The sequence below is a fragment of the Vulpes lagopus genome, chromosome 19, assembly GCF_018345385.1.
Source record: "Vulpes lagopus strain Blue_001 chromosome 19, ASM1834538v1, whole genome shotgun sequence".
NCBI classification, from domain to species: Eukaryota; Metazoa; Chordata; class Mammalia; order Carnivora; family Canidae; genus Vulpes; species Vulpes lagopus.
In genome coordinates this window covers 8,644,660-8,666,969 of record NC_054842.1, presented here as the reverse complement: position 1 = coordinate 8,666,969, position 22,310 = coordinate 8,644,660, and the positions used below count along the sequence as shown (strand labels likewise).

The window sequence follows — 22,310 nt, the reverse complement described above, 5'->3', positions numbered from 1 at the left end:
CTGGAGATGGGAGGGGGTAGACAGGGTCTGTGAGGGACAAGAGGGGAGAAGAAAGGACAGCCGGTTCCCTCCAATCTGCACAATGCTCTGATCACTCCCTGTGACCAGAAGAGACTGGTGTCACAGGCCATGCTTATTTGTCTGGCAGCAGGAAATGGGGCCCAGAGCCACCAGCAGGCTGGACCCATAGCTTGCATGTGATGGCAACATCAGCAGTGTTCTGAGCTAAACCTGACAGTCTTATGGCAGCACCATATCTGGATGGAAAGTGAAACCTGAGAAGAATGTGGGACAGAAATTTGAGGATCTGAGTCATCACAGAGAATGGAATAGCCATTAAAAGCAGAGAGGGAGCTTGGACCAAATTAATAGATGTATATGGGCCAGAATAAGGGAGGTGACTTGTACTCTTCATCGGGAGTTTACAAGCTGAAGTGAGTCCAGAGGAAAGAATGGAAACCACACAAAAAGAATCTGGTGTAGCCAGAAGAAAAGCTCTGAGGATGTGTCTGCTAATTTCTCACCTCTGAAGGGATGTGGCAAGTGAGGAGGGAGCAGGCATGGACCACAGGGCCCCATGAAGATGGAAGGGCCCCATGAGTGGATATAGAGGAAGTTGGTGTCAGCCCAGTGTCAGAGCCAGAACAGGCAGGACCTAGCTCCCTCCAGGACATTGACTCTCTTGACATAGCCTACAAGTTCTTCCCTGCGGGAACCCACAGCTTAAAAGCAGATTCAGAAGCTCTGAGCAAAGTAGAAGGGCCTGGGGGTCCAGACTGACTGGCAGAGTGAGTACAGCTGCACTATCCACCCACCCATGACACTTATCCAGGCCCGCTGGTTTGCCATCCTGGGTCTGATGTCACTCAGATACCAGGTCAGACACACTTGGTTAAAAAATCAGACATCCTGAGTCCACTGTCCTTTGTTAAACATCAGACGCCTTCGCTTAAATGTCAGCCATCCTGGATGTGAAATCTTTGGTTAAATATCACAAGTCACTTGCCACTGTCCCGATGGTCCTGGTCACACACCGTCCACCCAGCTCTTAGACATTCTGGTCACATGGCCCATTCATGCATGTCCTCACACTCTGCTCAGGCAGCAGCCTGCCCCCCAGAATCCGACCCCTTCCTCCTGTGCCTATGAAGACCACAGGCAGATGACTGTCCGTGTTGTAGGATGGAAGGTCTCTCCCACTCAGCCCTGCTGAGACCTCCCTCCTGAGGTCACTCCTCTTGTGAAGACTCAAGGCCATCCTTGGGGGTCTCTGGAGGTCTTGGGATGAGACTGAGGGGGACTGGGCCCCCAGAGACCCAGCTATGCCTCCGTGATGGTCTCAACCAGGCCTTAAGGCTCCACAGATTGGGGTAGCTGGGCACCAGCTGATCACAGACGACTGATGGATGATACAGAGCAAAGCTGGGACCAGAACCCCGCCTTGGCATCACTGTCACCCAGCCTGACATCTTGGAAGACCGTTTCCCTATTCACCTTGCTGTGTCTCCAGCCATAGTCCCCGCCGTGTGGTTTCATGTCGCCATCCCGCAGGGCATAGACAAGAAGGCAGAGCACCGGTTATTCGCAGGACCGTCACCAAGAGAGCCGCCTCCCGTGTGGAGGCCTCCTGTGTAGACGTCCCTAGGTCATCTCACGAGGGCCTGGTGTCAGGAGGGTGGAGAGGAGGAAGCAGACACCCGGGAGGCCTGGGCATCTGCAGCACTCCCTGCCCACAGCACCCCCTGCCCGAGGGAGAGGGGGAGGGGAAGTGGGCGGGGCGGGCAGGCCAAGGTGCTCCTTTACGATTCCCAATAACTGTGGTTTGATTCTGCAGGTATGTATCAGAAAATATAAAACTAGGCAATTTGTCGGCTCTTCGAACTTTCAGGGTCCTGAGAGCTCTAAAAACTATTTCGGTTATCCCAGGTAAGATGCCCGGACTCGCCTCTCGGATCTCAGCTACAAGTGACTCTCTCTCTGTCTCCCCTCCTCCCCTCCCCTACCGTGTGTCTCCTGCTGGCGTGTCGTCACTGTCCCGTGTGTGACTTTCCCCTGTTACAGATACACAACAGAATTTGTGGACCTGGGCAATGTGTCAGCCTTACGTACCTTCCGAGTCCTCCGGGCCCTGAAAACTATATCAGTCATTTCAGGTGAAAATCAGGTTAAACGCCAAGGCTGGAGGGACTCACGCAGGCCTTCCCAGCCCCCACCCCGGGCCTGAGGCGACCCTGGGGAAGGCCCCTCCGAATGTGCCTGTCACCAGAATACCTTCCCCAGAGCTTGGTGGCGGGGGTCCGGCGGCGGCGGCGGACGTGGCTGGCCCCTCAGAGCTTCCCGAGATGATTCGGGATGCCCCCCCCCCCAAGCAAAGCCTGCTCTCAGAGAGGCTGGGGGGACACATGGCTCCCATGGCAGGGCCTGTATCGAACCCAGATTCTTCCCAAGATAATGATGTCCTTCCCAAACTGAGCTCAGTGCTTTGAATAGCGAAAAGCTTGCGTGTGGATTGCTTCAGCCAGAAGCATCATCCTCCAATAAGGAAACCAAAGAACTGGGTTTGAGGCAAACCACACGCGCGCACACACACACACACACACACACACACACAATAAAAAAGGAAAACTCAGGGCTGAATGCCTAGTCCCTGCATTGTGTCGCCTCTTGGTGACAAAGGCACAGCCGCCACCGCCACCGCCTCCTTTTGTGAAACAGAGTGTATTCTGCGGACAGGTGTCATCGGGCCTTGGCGTCTACCAGCCCTCGCTGCATGGTGCGGTAGAGGTATAGCAAACCGTGCATGGTAGCCTCAGGAAGCAGTTCTCCTTGACAGATGTTGGCAATTGCACCCGGGAATTCTAAGCCCGGATGGCCTCTCTAGAAAGCCGGTCTACCCCATCCATCCAGGAAAGTTCTCAAAAGGCTTATGATGATTTCATGGTCCACAGGGCAGTGCCCAGAAGTTTCTTCCAGAGCCTTTTTCTGAATGCAGCCACACTCAGAATTGGAGATGGCACTTCTTTTAAGAAGGCAGCTGGAGACAGGTTGTATGCCACAGATCTGACGAGGTGTCAGAGCTGAGGGAAGAATTAACTAAAGCAGATGGTGGCATCCATTCCTGATTTGGAAAGCCCTAGGTCCTGGCCCCTTGATCTCCATGTAGCTCTTGCTGCCCGGGGAAGGCATGGGCCCTGCTCTGAGCTCCTTGGAGGCGTTCAGACTCTCCCTTGGTGGTGTTAATTATCTAATAAGACTACCCCCCCGCCTTATGCGACGTTCAAGCTGAGCCTCAGACTGTTCCTCCTGACCTCTGAACCCCATAGGATGTGCACAGGGCCACTTGTCCCATGCTCTCCAGTGGCCCAGACCCCCACTAAGAGCCAGTAGCAAGTGGGCAGCGTGCCCCCAGTGCACAGTCACCTCCATGGAGACGAGTGTTGTCATTGGCCTGGGTGCACACATACATGCTTAGAAGCCTCAGGGTCTGTCCTCTAGGATCCTGGGGACAACCTCACATCATACACCCACAAGATTAGAGAAGCACACTGGCCATAGCAGTTGAGAAAAGGCATGTTCCGGTCTGTTTTGTAAGAAAGGCTAGCAAAGGGAAATATCTCTCAGTCCTGGAGTAATGCAGGAAGCCTGCCAACCTAAGCCCGGGCACATTGGACCTCTTCAAAGCTGCCAGCAACCCAGTGAGAAAGCAAACAACAGACCCTGAAAGTGGTCATTAGAACAATGCTGTGGTCGGCATTATGGAAATCCCTCTGGAGGAGGTGTCCCCTGGGCTGAGGCTCAGAGAGCCTCGGCCTTCTCCAGACCTCAGTCTCCTCTCCCGCAAGATGGAAATGAAATCAGAGGGTTTGGTTTCCAAGGGCTCTTTGGCCAGCTTGTTAGACCTTCAGTAGCAGGAGAGTGTCCCAGTTGATGCCAGGGACCTTTCCCTTCTTGGGTCTTTTCAGAAAGAATCCTGTTACTTCATTGGACTCATTCTTGTCAGAAGTGAACTCTGTCATCAATATGAGAAATATTTAAAGGACTGGATCTATGCTCACCAGCTTATTTCCCCCCGCTGGATGCTATGTCCACAGACCAGGAGGTGCTTTGCTGGGCCTTGAACTGGATGCTCTAGTCCAAAGATCCTTTAGACTAACAGTTGAGGCAGTGTATGCGGCCCACCACCTCCTGCCCTGTGCTCCCTGCCACATACATTATGGGCAGGGTCTCCAGGCCCGGTAAGCAGAACCGGAGTGTGCTCTCTGAGGGGTCCTAGAACCTCTGCTAGAGCTGAGGTGTGCTGGGCTACCAAATGGGAATCCTACTACCACCACCACCCCAGGCCCATTCCCTTCAAGGCCCACACCTGCCCAGGGCAGTTGCCAACATCTGTCAGGACGATTTTCACAGAGCACGCTGAGTGCCTCTGAGCTGTGGGCAGGCAGCAGCGCTAGTGGCACAGTGGGAGGACTTCCTCCCCTGCTCCCATGTTTGCCCATCGCTGCCTCCCTGTCTTGAGGTCATGGGCATGGCAGCTGTGAGCACGGCCACCACAGGTGCTCCTAACACATTAACCAGCTGGACGATGGATGGATGGATGGAGCTTAATCTGAGATCTGGCCGCTTTGAGCCTGTGGGCTGGGGAGTGGGGGCAGGAGGCCGGGCTCTGCTGCTGGCAGAGAAGCCCCCTCGCTCCCGATGCTCTGCTCGAACTTGTCATAGGACAATAGCTCAGTGTCAGACCAAAGGTGTCTACACATGCTTTTCTGTCACTTTGCTGTGTGGTGCTGGCTTCTGCAGGGAGCTGGGCCATGCAAATAACACATCACGGCCTCTTGGCTTTGGGGAATGGGATGGAAGGGGATGGGTCCTAGAGGGACAGGGCAGAGGAGGAAAATGCAAAGTAAGTCAACCCCTCCCCTGCCCTTGAAGCCTTCCCAAAGGTGGGATCCTAGCCAGAACAAACCCCTTAGGACATTACCCACCATGACCTTGCCAGGCCTCCTGATAGCCCCTCATCACCCAAGCACACACCCCATTCCTCTACCAAGAATGACCTGTGCCTCTCCATCTCAAGGATCACGGCCAGCGCCCTTCCATTGCCCTGGAATGGGCCTGGACCTGTGTCCCTTCTGCAGATTATATTTAAAGGTATACCTAGAGACCAGCTGGATGGGGACAGGCTTTGAGTGGTTTTTTTTCCTCAAGAAACCAGCATTTCCCACACCCATTTAATATATGTGGCTAGTGGAGAGCAAAGAGGACTGGGTCCTCCTGAAAATACATGGCCAGACTGGACTTCCACCCCGGTGGGAGGGGTGGGGCAGGACAGAATCTCAGTAGCAGAGGAAATGGAGGCCTCCTTCTCTTGCCCCTGCTTCATGATTGCCCATCTGGCCCAGCACCCCCTCAGGCCTGGCCCCCCACCCAGTGGAATGAGGAGCACGGAGCCTGTGGGTGACACCCCTGCTCATTCTTGCTTTCCCCAGGTCTGAAGACCATCGTGGGGGCTCTGATCCAGTCTGTGAAGAAGCTGGCCGATGTGATGGTCCTCACCGTCTTCTGTCTCAGTGTCTTTGCCCTCATCGGCCTGCAGCTCTTTATGGGTAACCTGAGACACAAGTGTGTCCGCAACTTCACGGCGCTCAATGACACCAATGGCTCTGTGGAGGCTGATGGCCTGGTCTGGGAGTCACTGGACCACTACCTCAGCGACTCAGGTGCAGGCTCACTCTGTGGGCCCGGGTCGGGCTTTGTAAGGCCACACAGGCCTTACCAGAGGGTAGACCTTCCCCCATGGCTGGTCAAGCTGTACTTGGTCCCCCAGAAACCCCAAGATATGCTCCGGGATCCCAGCCCCTGCCCTTTGGAACTCCAGGAGAGGACGGGAGGGGTGAGGACTTTGGGCCTGCCCTCATGAGTTCTTGGACTCGATGACCAGACACTTGAAGAGCAGGAAGGAGGAAGTTAGCTGGAGAGGCTGACGAGGGACAGCAGGTGCTGAGGGTGAAGGGGGGACTGACCCCAGAGAATTGAGAAGGGAAAGAAGACTGGCCTACCTATCCAGAGAGGAGCATTAGCCAGAGAAAGGGTGGGACATGGAACTGAGGTAGTTTGTGAGCCTTCAGAGTGGAGGTCCCACCTGCTTGGCATGGGATGTATCAGCCAACTTCAGAATTCCTTGCCAAGACGTTAATTCCATACATGTGCCCTACAGAAGCCCAAGAGAAGGTTGGAACAAGCCGGGAGATTGTACAAAGTCACATGAGCCCCTCCTGCCATTTCAGTGATACGTGGCTTTCAATGTTCCAGGCCAATGGCCAGCACCTCTCTTAACCAAGACCATCAGTCTGGTTCAAAGGTAGACGCTGGTGCAAGGGCAGATTGAAGGCCCCAAGGGACATTCTGAAGTTAGGGCCTCTTCGCTACACCAGCAGTCCGCTTTGGAAAAAGAAACGGACTGAAGCTCAATGATTCAATTTGCTTATGGCTTAGCTGTGGCCAAATAGCAGCAGTTCCAAAACTTTCATTTGTACCAGCAGGGCTCCAGGAAGCACATACTGTAGCTGGGCAGCACCCCCAGAGTTCCCAAGTCAGCAGATCTGGGGTGGTACTCAGGAGGTTACATTTCTAACCAGGTCCCAGTTGTCTGCTCTCGCAGGGTGGGGACCACAGTTGAGAACTGCTGCCTACAACTAAGGCGAGTAGTGTTAAGTAATGGGGCCTGACCGCTGGCCGGCGGAGAGGACGGGACTATGTGTCCCATATGGCATCTGGCGCAGCCCCAGCCTCGTCTGAACATACTGCAGCAGCATCACACCATGGTGACAGTAGCAGGTATCACTTGTACCACCTAAGGCACAGAGAAGTGGTGCAGATGGAGCTGGGTGGTAGCCTGCCGAGACCAGGCAGTGACTCAGTAGCTGAGCTGGGCCTCCGCCCAGACCCCTGCCTCCTGGGTCAGGGCCTCTCTGCCCCAGCTATCCTCCTGAGTCCTCCTCGGGGCAGGGGACAGAAGCTCCCTATGGGGACTCCCTGAGTCTTCTGTGAGTGTGGGGGACACTGGCAGCTAAACATCTAGGGGGGAGCAGGAGGCAGGCCAGGGAAGCAACTGGTGTTGTTCCTCAGGTGTCTACCCCGACCAGAGTCCTGGGCACAAAGCGGGAACCCCAGGAGTCTGGGCCACACATGCTCTTCAGCATCGGTCATTCCCCTTTCAGGAAACTACTTGCTGAAGAATGGCACCTCCGATGTGTTACTGTGTGGGAACAGTTCTGATGCCGGGTATGTGGTGCCCAGCCCCCAGGGCCACCTCACTGGGTAGGGGTGAGGTGAGGTGAGGGTGGCAGGGGAGGAGGGAGTCCCCTGGTACTCTGTGGGGCTGCAGTCCCACATCTCTCAGTATGAAATTCCAGCCCTTCCTGTAGCCAAAGAGATTTGTCTGGAAGGTCTTAGGACATTAACAAGGCACAGAGGCTGCACCCTCACACTTGCTGAGTACCCCACCCCCACCCTCCATCTCCCCCACTCGTGAATCCAGCCCAGCAGTCTCTCTTTGGGAGAGAGGCTATTCCATCCAGCTCTGTGAGTCATCAGTCCCCCTCACTATGCCTGTGTGCATGGTCGCATAAAGGGGCACATTCTCCAGGTGTGGCCAGACCCCAGCCTGTCCACCCCAGAATCACAGCCTGTCCATCCATCCGCCCCACGGGCTGGCATTTGCCCCAGGCTCCGTGCTGTTCAGCCTCATGCTATTCAGCCAAGCCTCACTGCCCTCCCCCCCACCCCCCACTGCATGCCTACTCTGTGCCCATCTCCCTGTGGGGTAAGCAGCCAGAGGAAATCACTGTGAGCCAGGCCTTTGGCACTTCCTCTGTGAGGGGAGAGGCGACTCATGTCACAGCGGGGATGGTGTATAATGTGGGCAGAAGGGAGCTGGATTCAGGCCTAGCTGATACAGATGGGGAGAGACAAGGCGAAACCGGTGTCCCAGGCCGGAGGCACAGCGTGGAAAGTCACGGCAGCAGGACCAACCGTGTGGCACTAAGTTTGTGAAAGTCAGCCTCATGAAGCAGTGGGGCACGTGTTGGGCCGCCCAGGGAGATGAGTCAGGCCCAGGGAGCATCTTAGGGGGCGGGCCCTTCACGGCAGGGGACAGAGTCTGTGTGTCTGACTGCAGGACATGTCCCGAGGGTTACCGGTGCCTAAAGGCAGGAGAGAACCCTGACCACGGCTACACCAGCTTTGACTCCTTTGCCTGGGCCTTCCTTGCGCTCTTCCGCCTAATGACACAGGACTGCTGGGAGCGCCTCTACCAGCAGGTACATGGGTGCATGGGCGGGAGAAACACCAGGAACTGGCTAGGGACCAGGATGCACAGGTGATTAGCTAGAGGCCCCAGCAGCTTCTCCACTGGCAAGAGCTGGGGAGGCTCAAGGAATAAGAGACAGGAACCCTTGCATCTGAGGAATGGGGACAGCAAGCAAAGAAACTTCTTGCTGGTAACCAAGTACCCTTCCCTCTGTATGGGGCTCACTGTGCTCTGTGAGTAGGACACTTCTCTGCCCTATATGATGGAATAGTTGCCTCTATGCATGCAACATTTCCTCTGTTGACTGGAACATTCTGCCTCCCCCCATGGATGGGACACTATCCTCTGCATGTAGGTCATTCTTCTCTATCGGTTAGAATACTTACCTCTATAGGCAGGATATGCTCTACTCCTCCCCAAGCTGTGGCCATTTGAACTCTTGGCGTAGCCTGACTGGACAACTTGAAATTCCAAGACCATGACCATGACCCAGAAAGGGCCCCAGTGAAGATAACCTCTGTTGCCTTACTCCCCCAGACCCTGAGGTCTGCAGGGAAGATCTATATGATCTTCTTCATGCTTGTCATCTTCCTGGGCTCCTTCTACCTGGTCAACCTGATCCTGGCTGTGGTTGCCATGGCCTACGAGGAACAAAACCAAGCCACCATTGCTGAGACAGAGGAGAAGGAAAAGCGCTTCCAGGAGGCCATGGAGATGCTCAAGAAAGAGCATGAGGTGAGTGAGCATGCAGCCAAGGAGCCTCCAAAGCAAGTCCTCACCTGATTCTGGGTGCCTATGAACCTGGTGCCTGCTGGGCAAAGCTGGTGCCTATAGGGATGACACCTGCTTCGTAACCCTGGTGCCTACAAACCTGGTACATGCTGGGTAAAGCTGGTGCCTGCTGGGTAAAGCTGCTATCTGTAAGTGTGGCATCTATAGATAAAAGGCAGGTCCTGCTGGGTAAAGTTGATACCTATTAACCTTCTCCTTGCTAGGCAAACCTGGTGCCTGTGGGCATGGTGCCTGCTGAATAAAGCTGGTGCCTATAAGCATGGTGCATGCTGGGTAAAGCTAGTGTCTGCAGATGTGATGCATGCCAGGTAGAACAGGTGTCTGTGGGTATGATGCATTCCGGGTAAAGCAGGTGTCTGCGGATGTGATGCATGCTGGGAAAAGCTGGTGCCTTCAAGTGTGGCATCTACTGGATAAAAGACAGTTACTGTTGAGCAATGCTGGCGTCTACTGGGTTAAAGTATTTCATGTGAATGTAGTGTCTGCTAGGTGAAAATTTGGTACCTGGTTAAGGACAGTGCCTGTTCATGAGGCACCTACTAGGTAAAAGTCTCACTGGGTGCAAGTGGGTGCTGTGAGTGTGGTGCCTGCTGAGGAAAGTGTTCCCTATGACCATGGTGTCTTCTCAGAGAAAACAGTGCCAGCTGGGTAAAAATGGTGGCTGCTAGGTAAAGGTGGTAGCTCCTGTGTAAAGGAACCTAATGCATGCTGGATAAAAGAGAACCACATGTCCATGGACTGAGTTTATCCTAGTCAAGGGATGTCTTCTAGAAGCTTGGTGAGGAAGGTCCAAGGTTGGAGGCCTGACCCAGCTCGGAAAATAAGCCCTGGCAGTGCTGCCCTGGTTACCCATCGCTCCACACACAGGTACTGCAGGCTAACTACAGACCAAGCTGTTAGAAGCCATTCTAGACATTCACTTTCTTCTCATTGCCCCACGCAATCACCAGTTTTGGCCAACTGAACCTTCTAGAAGATGTCCTGCCCTCTAATTCTGTTGCTTCCTCTGCTCACCAACATCCTCCCACCTCAACTGTCCCTCACACTCCCCTCTTCCTAGAGCTGCCCACATCAGCCACTTCTTTCCTCTTCCCTGGACTTTGATTCTTTTCAAAACATGCTGGGTCTGTTTGAGCTCATCTCTCCATGATACTCTGGTCTGGGGTTAAGTGTGCAAGTCTACTTCCTGATGGGGAAATGGAGATACTGAGAGTTGCTTGGCCTGCCTTAGCCTGAGGCTGCACAAAGTCTCAATAACCAAAACACCCCTCTTCCACCTTTTCCAGGCCCTCACCATCAGGGGTGTGGACACTGTGTCCCGCAGCTCCTTGGAGATGTCCCCTTTGGCCCCAGTAACCACCCATGAGAGAAGAAGCAAGAGGAGAAAACGAATGTCTTCGGGGACAGAGGAGTGTGGGGATGACAGGTTCCCCAAGTCCGACTCAGAGGATGGTCCCAGAGCAATGGTAATAATCCCCGGCCGTGGCTCTGACCCTTTCAGTGTGGGTCTGGCATCAAAAGCCAATCATGTTGGGCCCCTGGTGCAGCCCCCCGTGGTTGCTCCCCAAGGAGACTATCCTTGAGCCCCCTTCCAGCCCTTCATGTTTCCCATGACCATTCTTGGACTGGAGGAGGTCTGGGCAGAGACACCAGCTAGGTTTGGGTGTTGTGATGTCGCCAGCATTGGGGCTGGGGCTAGGACCAGAGGTTACCCTGTGGTGTAGATTAGTAGGCACCCAAAGACATACCCATTTGAGTTAAGTACATGGCTGATGGCCCCAGGTCCTGCTCAGGCCAGGCCTGTTTGCACCACCAGAAGCTTTCGTGCTTCCTTCTTCTCCTGCCCAGCCACAGCCACAGCTTCAGGCCCAGGTAAACTTGGATCTCAAAGCCCCAAAGGCACAAGCTTTAAGTGAGCAGAGATCCCAGATGATGCAGGACCAACTATACCCCCTCCTCTGAACACACCCTGGCTCAGCGCCCCCAATTCCCGAGTGGCCAGCAGAAGCCTGGGTGGCTCCGTCAGTTAAGCATCCAACTCTTGATCTCAGCTCAGGTCTAGATCTCAGGGTCATGAGTTCAAGCCCTGCTGGGCACAGAGCCTGCTTTAAAAAAACAAAACAGCAACAACAAAAAAAACTCTCATTGCTCTGAGACAACCTCTCAGTCTCCGAGAACATCACAGGGGATAGGCTGGGAGCACATAAAGAGCTGGCTTGGTGGTGTGCCTTCTCCGTGTATCCCCAGAATCGCCTGAGCAGCACACATGGCCTCAGCAGGACCTCCGTGAAGCCACGCTCCAGCCGTGGGAGCATCTTCACCTTTCGCAGGCGAGACCTGGGCTCGGAGACAGATTTTGCAGATGATGAAAACAGTACAGCGGGAGACAGCGAGAGCCACCGCACGTCCCTGCTGGTGCCCTGGCCTCTGCGCCAGCCTAGTGCCCAGGGACAGCTCAGTCCAGGGACCTCGGCTCCCGCCCTCAATGGTAAAAGGAACAGCACCGTGGACTGCAACGGGGTGGTCTCCTTGCTGGGGACAGGTGATCTGGAGGCCACCTCCCCAGGAAGCCACCTCCTCCGTCCTGTGATACTGGATCGCCCCCCAGACACGGTGAGCCAGCCCCGTGATGCAGCCCCAGGGCAGATCTGGTCTCCCAGATTCACTTAGTATTTACTGAGTACCTGATGTATGCTGGACTCTGGATGAATAAGCGTGGCAAAAAAAATCTCTGCCCTCATAGAGCTTCCATGCTAATGGGGGCAGGCAGGCAAAAAAAAAAAAAAAGAAAGAAAGAAAAATAGACATATATGTGTATATGGTGTATAACATTGAGTGATAGGACTAACAGTTAAATATTTAGTAACCAATAAAGCCCTGGCACCGAGATGCCATGGTGGCACAGGACCGGAGTCCTGAAGGCCCTGTGTGTGTCAGGTGTTAACCCATAGGGTTGCTGGATCCTGGGCAGTGCAGGGGGTTCTGGGAAAGGGACCAGAGTGGCAAGGGGATACTCACAGGGTTCTGGGCAACAATTATTCACCAAGCCTTAAATACTTCAGTACTTTACAAACTGGTAAACATTAGCCCAAGTAGTAAGTGCTGTGGGAGGGCAAAAGTAAGCATGGGGGAGCGGGATCCCGTACTCCTTAGGAGGCATTGAAACGAAGACCTACAAGAGGCAGGGGTGGGAGCCAGGCTGCTTTCTGAAACTCTGGGGGATGATTGAGCACCCAGATTCCAGACACAAACTGGGTTTGAATTCTAGCTCATAGCTTACCAGCTGGATGGCCATGGGCAAGTTTCTTTCTGTTTGTGCCTATCATCTGTAAAATGAATTGAAAACACCCATCTCAGATTGTTGTGAGGATGAATGGTCTCATATGGGTCCAGCAATCAGGATGTTATTTATGAGTATGTTGATGCTGTGATAATGTTATAATAATATACCATCATTATATCATCTGAGGGAAGCATGTTTCAGGCCTAGAGAGCAGCCAGTGCAAAGGCCCTGAGGCAGGAATGTGCCCAGCATATTGAAGGAAATGCCATGAGGTCAGAATGCCCGGAACTCAGGGAACAAAGTCAAAAGGAGTTGGAGTTACCATCAAAAAGGTAGCGGAGGGGGCAGCCCAGGTGGCTCAGCAGTTTAGCGCCGCCTTCAGCCCAGGGCCTGATCCTGGAGACCCGGGATCGAGTCCCGAGTCAGGCTCCTTGCATGGAGCCTGCTTCTCCCTCTGCCTGTATCTCTGCCTCTTTATCTCTCTCTCTCTCTCTCTCTCTCTCTCTCTGTCATGAATAGATGAATAAAATCCTTTTAAAAAAGGTAGCAGAGAGATGGACCAGAGCATGAAAGGCCAACCAGAGCTCTGATCATTCAGTCAACTGAGCCCATGACAGACATGACTGCCCAGCAACCCTGGAGTGTCCTTGCGGACTGCTGCCCCCAACATTACCCCCCAGGGCCACCCACCTGGAGAAAGGGCAAAGGTGTGGCTTATATCCCAGAACCTGCAGGAGACACAGGAGGGGAGACTTTCTGAGGAAGCTAGGACAAGACAGGGAGCCTTGATCAGGAAGGTGGAGGTGGGGCTGAAGAGAAATGGCTTACAGCCAAATGGTCTGTTCTGCTCCAGCTCATACCCTGGCTCTGGCTACAGGACTTGGCGCAGGTTAAGGAGTCGCTCTATGCCTCAATTTCCTCATGGGTTAAGTGTAAATAAAATTCGTATCCACATCAGCAGCTTCTGCTGAGGACTAAAAGGGTTAAAAATATGTCCAGTGATTAGACCAGTCCTTGCCTCATGTTCGAGTGATTATTATTATTATCTGTTAGCTCTATTATTGAGGCAGGAGGAGTGAAGACTCCTGGGGCACACTGCAGTGTGCCCAGGGCCCTCACACTCTTCTGGAGCAGAGTCAGGGAGATGGTCCTGGGAGCACCTGGTGGCAGACCACAGTGTTTGGCGGGCCTGGAGGGGTCTGAGCCCTCACCTGGAGGGTGGGATGTCTGGCCTTTCAGAAACAGCAAACCCTGGTGGCCTGGGCCCCCCTGCACATCCAGCCCTGGAGGCTTAGCCTTGTGGAATCAGGTCAGCAGCCCAGAACACTAATAGAATTTCCTAATCTCATTAGGGAGAAAATCATCTCATTGTGCTGCACATGTCAGGAGGAATGCAAGTTCAAACACTTCATTACCCGGAACTCTGACTTCACCCTTTCTCACTTCTGTGGGGCCCATTTGTAACCTCAAAGGGATTAGCAGGCCAAGGGGCTTATTTGCAAAGTTAAGGGAATTACCTAGCAGACCAAGATGGAGACATTGTAAAGTTAAAGAGATTAGCAGGCATTCGGCCCCTGGGAATGCCTTCTCTGCCTCCACTGGGTACCTGTCTGCCCAGTTTGGAATCTGAAGGCCGAGTACAGTGTGGAGCCCATAGTGGGTGCTCAACCAAGACAAGAGAGGAGAAGGGCCAGCCCAACAGACAGCTCATATTTAATTTATCCCAGTTGAGAGAGTAGAAGGTGAAGCTTTCCTTTGTCCACCATCTATATGAGAGTGCCTGGCCCAGAAGACCAGAGGGGGTGGGGAATGACCATTCTTCTTCCTCCTCCACATGTTAGATGGCGTCCCCCTTTCCTCTGGTCATTGAGCAAATTAGATGCAGGGCTAGAACTTAACCCACGCCTTCTGATTTCTGAGCAATTATCCACGCAGCCAACATTTGCCCAGTGCCAGCCTGCTGCATTGAGTTGGAGGCTCCAGGGATATAGTGGTGAGCAGAGCAGTCAAGAGCTCTGACCTCACAGAGTTTACTCTGTAGTCAGGAAGACAGATGGCAAACTGGTCGATATTTCCAGGTTAGCAATAAGGGTCATGAGACAGCATGTTGCTAGGGTGAGGGTTGGGGATGGCTCTTAGAATACTCAGGAAATCCTGCCTCTGGAGACGACATTAAAATGGACAAGCAGATGATTTTAGGAAGCCAGCCACAAAGATGTGGAAGAAGCGTGTTGTAGACAGAGGGAACAGCAAGTACAACAGCCCAGAAGAAGAGGAGGCTTGACGTGTTCGAGGCATGAGGGGGCCAGACAGGGTCAGGTGTGATGGAAACAGCAAGAAGGGGTACAGTTGATGAGTTAGGATTTGGACTGTACTGCTTTGTAGCCAATAGAAGAGTTTGAATTTAGTCTGAGTAAGATGGAAAGCATGGGGTGAGGGGAGGAGAGGATTATCACGACCTGATTTACCTTTTAAGGGAACCCCTTTCGGGGGGCACCTGGGTGGCTCAGTGGTTGAGCATCTGCCTTTGGTTCAGGGCGTGTTCCTGGAGTCCTGGGATCGAGTCCTACATTGGACTCCCTGTATGGAGCCTGCTTCTCCCTCTGCCCGTGTCTCTACCTCTCTCTGTGTCTCCCATGAATAAATAAAATCTTTTTTTAAAAAGGGGGATAAGCCCCTTTCTACTGTGTAGAGAAGGGAGAGGAGATAATAGCTTGTGCTATGGTGATGTATCAGTCAGTGGTTGCTACGTAATGCTGTGTAACAAACTACCCCCAAGATCAGTGGCTAACAGTTAGCCTTTATTCTCGTGCTGACTTATCGGCAGGATAACCATGGCTTGGCTGCTCTAGGTGGGGCCTGGCTGGGCAGCTCTGTTTCAGGCTGCACCCTGGCTTGGCTCCACGCTGTGGGTCAGGCTCAGGGCTGTTCCATGTGTCTCTGTGCTGAGGCTCAGGCTGGACAGGAGGCAGCCACCTGAGGAAACTATTTTCATAGATGATTGGAGCATGAGAACACCGAAGGAGCTGTGGTTCACATCATGTCCACTCACATTCCAGTGGCCAGGGCCAGTGTGTCATTTGTGGGACAGGGAAGGGTGGGAGACGAATGAGTAAACATTTGCTAAAGTGCTAACTCAGACTATCGCAGGTAGTTGAGGAAGAGAAGAGAAGCCGGCAAAGTTAAGACACATTTGTGAGTTAAGCTGGCCAGGTTTGTGGTTGCCTCGGACTTCAGGTACTACTGTTACTGGCAGCCCCATCAGCCCTCTCAGGTGCCTCTGCTTGCATACTTCTGTGACCAGGAGCTCACTCCCTCCCTAGGCATCATTTTAGGGCAGTCCCACCAGTTGCAAAGGTTAACTTTTGCTTGAGCTCAGATCACTTTGATGACCACCCCTGGCCCTGACTCTGTTGCCCTGGGTAGCCTAGGCCCCTCTTCCTTCTGATCAACAGAGATTCTAGAGCCTTATGCTTGCATGCTGAGCCCTATGCCTTGCATAGCCCCAGCTCAGGCTCTTGCACGGTGGTCACATAGGACCCTGCTAACACGTACTGGGAGACGGGGCTCTGAGTAAGCTTCGAGAATTCCTACTGCCATCTCCCTCTGTCGGGCACACCACATCTCTGTCTGCAGATCTGGCTCTTTTGCTTACAAAAATGATGCCAGCACATGGACAAAAAAATCCCATGGTACAGGAGTGTATGAGTGAAAGAAGACCTCGCCCCACAATCCCATTCCCCAGATATACTCACTTTAATGATTCTGTGTGTATCTTCTTGATCTTTTTGTTTTTTTTCATCAAACTGTTTGTCTAGGAGGTGCTCCCATGGGAACGCACAAGGAACTGCCTCTCACTCTTTACTGACTGTATCAGGGACCAGGGTCAGATTGTATCCATAATTGATTTTAGTATTCTATTGATTGGTCTTGTCTTTACGGTATTAGGAACAACGCTGCAATGAGCATCATTGCATATGTATTTTTGGTGCATGTGTATAATTATTTATGAAGTTAGATTGCTAGATGAGGAATTGCAGAGCCAATTTAACATTTTCTTGGTAGATAGAGCCAAACTGCCTCCACAGACGCTCCCACTAGCCATGTCTAAGCATTGTGCTTTATGCTTCTATTAATGTCACCTTAGAGCCGGGTAGATTTTTTTCCCTTATGTTTCTTTATGCTGTCGACTCTAGGGAGCTTGTGGTCAATTAAGACTCCCATATTGTTTTTGCATGTGCTAATGTATACTGACAGCATCTGGTTGATAGAACTTGGTACATGTAGTTTCCTGTCCACACTCAAGAATTACCACTGACAAGAGATGTTGAAGAAAGGAGGATGAAGAAAATGATTGGCAAGAGGGATGGGGGATGTTACTAACAGGGAGGGAGTTGGGAACCGAGAAACCCAGCATCTGGGCCCTGTCAAGACCCGCATCCTATCTCCCCATGGGTCCTCCCAACCTGAGTCTGGGACCTCTGTCCCAGGCCCAACAGCTGCCCCAGGTTCAACAGGACCCCTGTGCCCTCATGCATATCTCCTGGTTGCACCCAGACCACACCGTCGGAGGAGCCAGGCAGGCCCCAGATGCTGACCCCACAGGCTCCATGTGTGGATGGCTTCGAGGAGCCAGGAGAGCGACAGCGGGCCCTCAGCGCAGTCAGCGTCCTCACCAGTGCACTGGAAGGTCAGCACCCCTGCTGTCATCCACACGCCCCCACTCCTGCCTGAGGCCCCCCTCCCACATAGCCTGACCTGAGCCTCTCCTCCCCTCTGCCCCCCACCAGCTGCTGGGCTTGCCTCAGACATCCCCAGAGCAGGCCCAGACTTTCCAGTCCGTGTTCCCTCAGGAACCCTATCTGTGTTTCTTCCAAACATCCCCATAGCTGTCCCGGCCTGTCCTGGGTGCTCCCTTATCTCATCCTGTCCACTCCCAAGCAGCCCCATGCCTTCCTGGGACCATCCTGGCCCAGACCTGCCAATTCTAGCCTATTCCCAGTCATTCCCTGTCTACCACAGGCTATTCCAGGCATCCTACATCTGTCCTGGCCAGTCCCGCCCCAGGTGACCCCCAACCGTCCCAGTCTGAACTTGACACCACCCCCCCATCTTGTTCCCTCCTGTCCCATATGTGTTCACATCTTTTCTGGCCTGTTCCAGGCACCACCATCTGTCCAGCATGTCCCAGATGCCCACGTCTGTTCTTCTTGTTTTGGTTGTCCTTAGAGCTGAACTTGCCTGTGTCAGATGTTGTCTTGTCCTTTTCAGCCTGTCTCCTGCTGGGTGGCCCCATGTCTGTGTGAGACTGTTGTCTTAAGGAACATCCATCCCAACCTCCTGTCCCTGTGGCCCTCCCCTAGCAGATTTCCAGAGGCAGGGGCCACAACATAAGCCACATCTTCCCTTAAGCTTTCCTGTCCCTCTCGCTGTCCCCCTGTCACGTAGCAGCCCTGACCTCTCCCCAGCTAATTCATATGTCTTTTCTGGGATACCAAATTATATGTGAGTCAGTCCACAAAAACAAACCAGCTCACTGGCTGCCCCCCACCCCCACCCCAGAGTTGGAAGAGTCTCACCGCAAGTGTCCACCATGCTGGAACCGCTTCGCCCAGCGCTACCTGATCTGGGAGTGCTGCCCGCTGTGGATGTCCATCAAACAGAGAGTGAAGTTCATGGTCATGGACCCGTTCGCCGACCTCACCATCACCATGTGCATCGTGCTTAACACGCTCTTCATGGCACTGGAGCACTACAACATGACAGCTGAGTTTGAGGAGATGCTGCAGGTCGGAAACCTGGTAAGGGCTGCCACCAGCCAACTCTCAAATGGGCATCCTGGTGTGAAGAGCTCTTGGCCAGCTGGCACAGCCTTCATGGATGGTGAGGGGACATTCAGAGCACAAAAGGGTCTTCTAAAGGTGGGAGTCACTGTGGAAGACCTCTTGGAACAGGAAGTGTCAGGATCAGGTTTTAAGGAGCTGAGAGATGTAGCTGGGAGTGAGGAGTTGGGGATAAAGATGCCCAGAGGTTAGAAAACAAAAGTGAGTTGAGGGTGAACTTGAAATGCACCGTGATGTGAGATATGGCGATTAGTAATGGAGGAGGAGAATGAATGCAATAAGCAGCAGTTCTCTCAGGGGAAGGATGGATGGATAGAGAGAAGGGAGAAGGACAGAGCGGATGGATGGATGGATGGATGGATGGATGGATGGATGGATGGATAGTTGGATGCAGTGAGTCAATCAGGCAGAGCCAGATTTGAATTCTGACTCAGCTCTAACTATGTGACCTGAAGCAAATTACTTAGTCTCAGTCATTGGCACAATAAGTATTTGTTTAATTTAATAAATGTAAAATTAGTATGACAATATCAAGCCCATAGGAAGCTAATGAGGATTGAATAAGATAATGTGTATAATGTGCTTGGCTCAGAGTTTGATAAACAGTAAGCACTCAAAATAAATGATAGCTGCGGTCTGTGGTTATTATCACTGGCGCTGTTATTAAAGAGACTTCCCCTGGAAGTCAGAATGTCTGGGTTCTGATTCTGATTGGTTTTTTTTTTTCCTTGAGATCAGATCAGGTCCTACCTCTTTATTCTAAAGGTGGGGAACTGAGGCTCAAGAGGTAACATAATGGTGGCAGAGGTGGGCATGTAACTACTGTTTCCTGACTCTGAGAGACAGGGCCCTACTGGCTCTGCCCAGCTAAACACAGATAGCCTTTCTCCAGGGGATCCCAAGTCAGGTTGGCCAAGAGCCCAGTAGCCTCTGAAAGGAGCTCCCAGGATCATCACTGAGGTGGGATGGAGGAGAGGGCCATTCAGTCCAAGCTTTCTCTTACTACAGAGCCAGCCTTATCTCAGTCTCAGCGGCACAGGTAGCCCCCCAGGCAGGCAGGTAGGTCTCCTACACTATGGAGCCTGATGATTTTCTTCCTTTATCACTTCTCCTAACTAGAACTCTAGATAGTTATCTCAAAGTCTATTCAATTTTTTTTTGTAAACATGAGTCCATTTTGCTATAATTCTACTTTCTTTCCTTCTATATACAAACAGAGGGAAAGCTCTCGTATAGTCTGTAGGTGTCTCAAGCATTATTGTACCTGGTGTGTTGGGTGGTCTTCAGATGGTGGTTATGTAGGATTGCAGTTGAATGTGGTTTTATTGGAATGTGACCACTGAGTTGCTCTGTGCAGCTAATCAAGGTGATAAAGAACAGTGGTGGCTTCCCTGGATCATTGAGTTGTGATTGAAGCTGTGTTAAACTTGGGGTTCTATTGTTAGTAATAGGTCATGTAGTTGGAGTATAGCTCTATTTTGTTTCATTTGGATAGCTTTATTACTACTGTGAAAGGTTTTGATTGTCTTGAAGTTAATATATTCTCAGTGGTTTAAATGTTACATGTAAAAAAAACAAAAGCACAAAAATAAGCATGGGAAAATAATCTCGGTATGGGAAAAACCTTTCTAAGCATGTCATTAAAGACCATTTCTATAAAAGAGAAGATGAATAGATTTGACTTTTAGCTCATCATCTAGAAAGCAAATGCAACTTCTATTCCTAACATTGTGGACCAAAAAACCTGAAAAGTCCTCCACTAGGAAACAACTAAAAATACAGCAGATATTCTGAAATGCATATCAAAGCTCATGAGAAAGTAACAAAAATCCCTAGTGCCAGAAACAAAGAGGAACTTAAAAACCATAGCAGTAAACATGTGAAAGGGTTCTGTAGTTGCCCTGGTATGGGTCGGGAGCAGGTGATATTGCTGATTTGGGTAATCTGGGGATTTGGATTTTAGTGAACGTGTAGAGACAAGGCAGGTCTTTAGACAGTGTGGGTAAGGGTTGGAACTGAGTAACCATGGGAATATAAAACCCTAGTTCAGTAGAATGGTGAACCAGAAAAAACTCCTGGCACCAAAACTGGGAAATGATAAAGAAGGAAGCTTGTCAGTCTTGGCTGGGGCTGAAGATGAGGAGAAAAGGAACCTCTGGAAGCTTATGACTGTAAATTTGGCCTTATATAGATTTGGAGTTCAAATTTATAGCTAAATATTTCTGTAACCTGTGCGTAAAATAAAAGATAATGTGACCCTGTGATATCTTGGGGCCACTGCAAGAAGCAAACACAAAACTTCTCTGGGAAGACACACTTTTAACCCAGGCCAAGTCTGTTCTCCAAATTACAAAGCACACAAGGAAATAGTCCACTATGAGGAAGAGTCAGCAGACCGACAGACACACATACACACATACAGAGGCTTATCCTCTTAGGAATGTCTTATGATAAACTGTCTAATACAGATTATAAAATAAGAATGTTCGTAATAACTAAAGACATAAAAGAAAGAATTAAACAGGGCAACTGGGTGGCTCAGTTGGTTAAGCATCTGCCTTCGGCTCAGGTCATGATCTCAGGGTCCTGGGATGGATCACTACATCAGGCTCCCTGCTCAGTGGGGAGCCCACTTCTCCCTCTCCTCCCCTCTTGAGCTGTCTCTTCCTATCTCTATCTCTCTCTCAAATAAATAAATAAATAAAATCTTTTTTAAAAAGAAGGAATTAAACTTTAAAGAATAAAACAGCTTTGGAAAAGAACCAAATTGAATTTCTAGAAATGGAAAATATAGCCACTGGGATTAAAATCTCAATGTATAAATCAAATAGCACATTCATATAGCTAGGGAAAATTAAATTAATATAATTATAGATCTAAGGAAGTTGCCCAGAATGTAAAGAGATGAAGAGATAGAAAATCTGAAATCAAGGTTCAGAGACATGGAGTCAAAATGAGAAGGTCAAGCATAAAGCTGATAGGAGTTCCAAAGGAAAAAAAAATAAGAGAATGCAGACAAAAGAATCTTTAAGAAAAGAATGGGTAAGAATTGATCAAAGAAATGAACCCTCAGATTATGGAATTACAATAAGTCCTGCACAGGATAAATAAAATATCTAGACATGGTGAACATCAAAAGCAAAGATAACATACAGCAACCAAAACAAGAAAGGCTGCCTACTAAGGAACAACTGTTGCATAAATGGGAAACTCCACAGTAGCTCCAACCAAATCCAGAAGACAGTGGAATAATCATTTCAAAGTTCTTGGAGAAAACAGTGGACACCCTAGAATTCTAATTGTCCTACCATTTACAAAGGATAGTAAGTAAAGACCAAGAGTCCACCACACACAAATTGTCTCTCTGAAACAATAACAAAAATTTGTACTTTAGAAGAAAGTAAAATGATAGCAGAAGCAGTTTTGAGAAGAACCTGAAAGGAATAGTAAACATGTGGGTAAAGCTAAGCAAACATTAACTGTAAAAACAATAACAATGGGCAGCTCGGGTGCCTCAGCGGTTTAGCGCCTGCCTTCAGCCCAGGGCCTGATCCTGGAGCCCCGGGATCAAGTCCCATGTCAGGCCCCTGCATGGAGCCTGCTTCTCCCTCTGCCTGTGTCTCTGCCTCTCTCTCTCTCTCTCTGTATCTCTCATTAATAAATAAATTTTAAAAAACCAATAACAATAAGGATGACTGGAGGGTATAAAAAGTAGGAACTAAAACATTGGAACTATAATGTCCCCCCACTTCTTGGGAAGTCACCATCAGCACTGCTCAGTGGCCCTCCTGCCAGGCATGGAGCAGGGATTGGAGGTAGGATGGTCTGAAGTTCATGTACATTCTGAAATATTAATTAATTTAGGTGTTATTAACTTAAGCCTGATTTTTAAAACTTGTAGGGTAACCTCTAAGAGAATAGGAATGGAAAGTCTTAATTGCCAAGCCAGTAGAGAGGAAAATGAAGAAATTTTACAATTCAATCTAATAGAAGAAAGCAAAGGAGAGAAAAAAAGGAAACAAAAAATAGAAGACACATTGGGTGATAGACATTAAGGAGGGCACGTAATGTAATAAGCACTGGG

The 22,310-nt window shown here is 51.0% G+C and overlaps 1 protein-coding gene across 7 annotated transcripts in view; it reads left to right on the top strand.

The window, feature by feature from the left end:
• Window positions 1-22,310, top strand: part of SCN5A (sodium voltage-gated channel alpha subunit 5) — a 96,417-nt gene that overhangs the window by 31,696 nt on the left and 42,411 nt on the right. For 4 of the 7 annotated variants that reach the window (XM_041734240.1, XM_041734238.1, XM_041734235.1 and 1 more), the window contains exons 6-14: window positions 2,062-2,153; window positions 5,487-5,717; window positions 7,218-7,281; window positions 8,177-8,318; window positions 8,846-9,043; window positions 10,387-10,566; window positions 11,348-11,713; window positions 16,941-17,073; window positions 17,946-18,184. In XM_041734240.1, the coding sequence (XP_041590174.1) occupies window positions 2,062-2,153; window positions 5,487-5,717; window positions 7,218-7,281; window positions 8,177-8,318; window positions 8,846-9,043; window positions 10,387-10,566; window positions 11,348-11,713; window positions 16,941-17,073; window positions 17,946-18,184 (1,645 nt within the window). Of the gene's footprint in view, window positions 1-1,834; window positions 1,927-2,061; window positions 2,154-5,486; window positions 5,718-7,217; window positions 7,282-8,176; window positions 8,319-8,845; window positions 9,044-10,386; window positions 10,567-11,347; window positions 11,714-16,940; window positions 17,074-17,945; window positions 18,185-22,310 lie in introns of all 7 variants that reach the window. The other 3 variants (XM_041734241.1, XM_041734239.1, XM_041734236.1) reach the window with 1 other exon arrangement.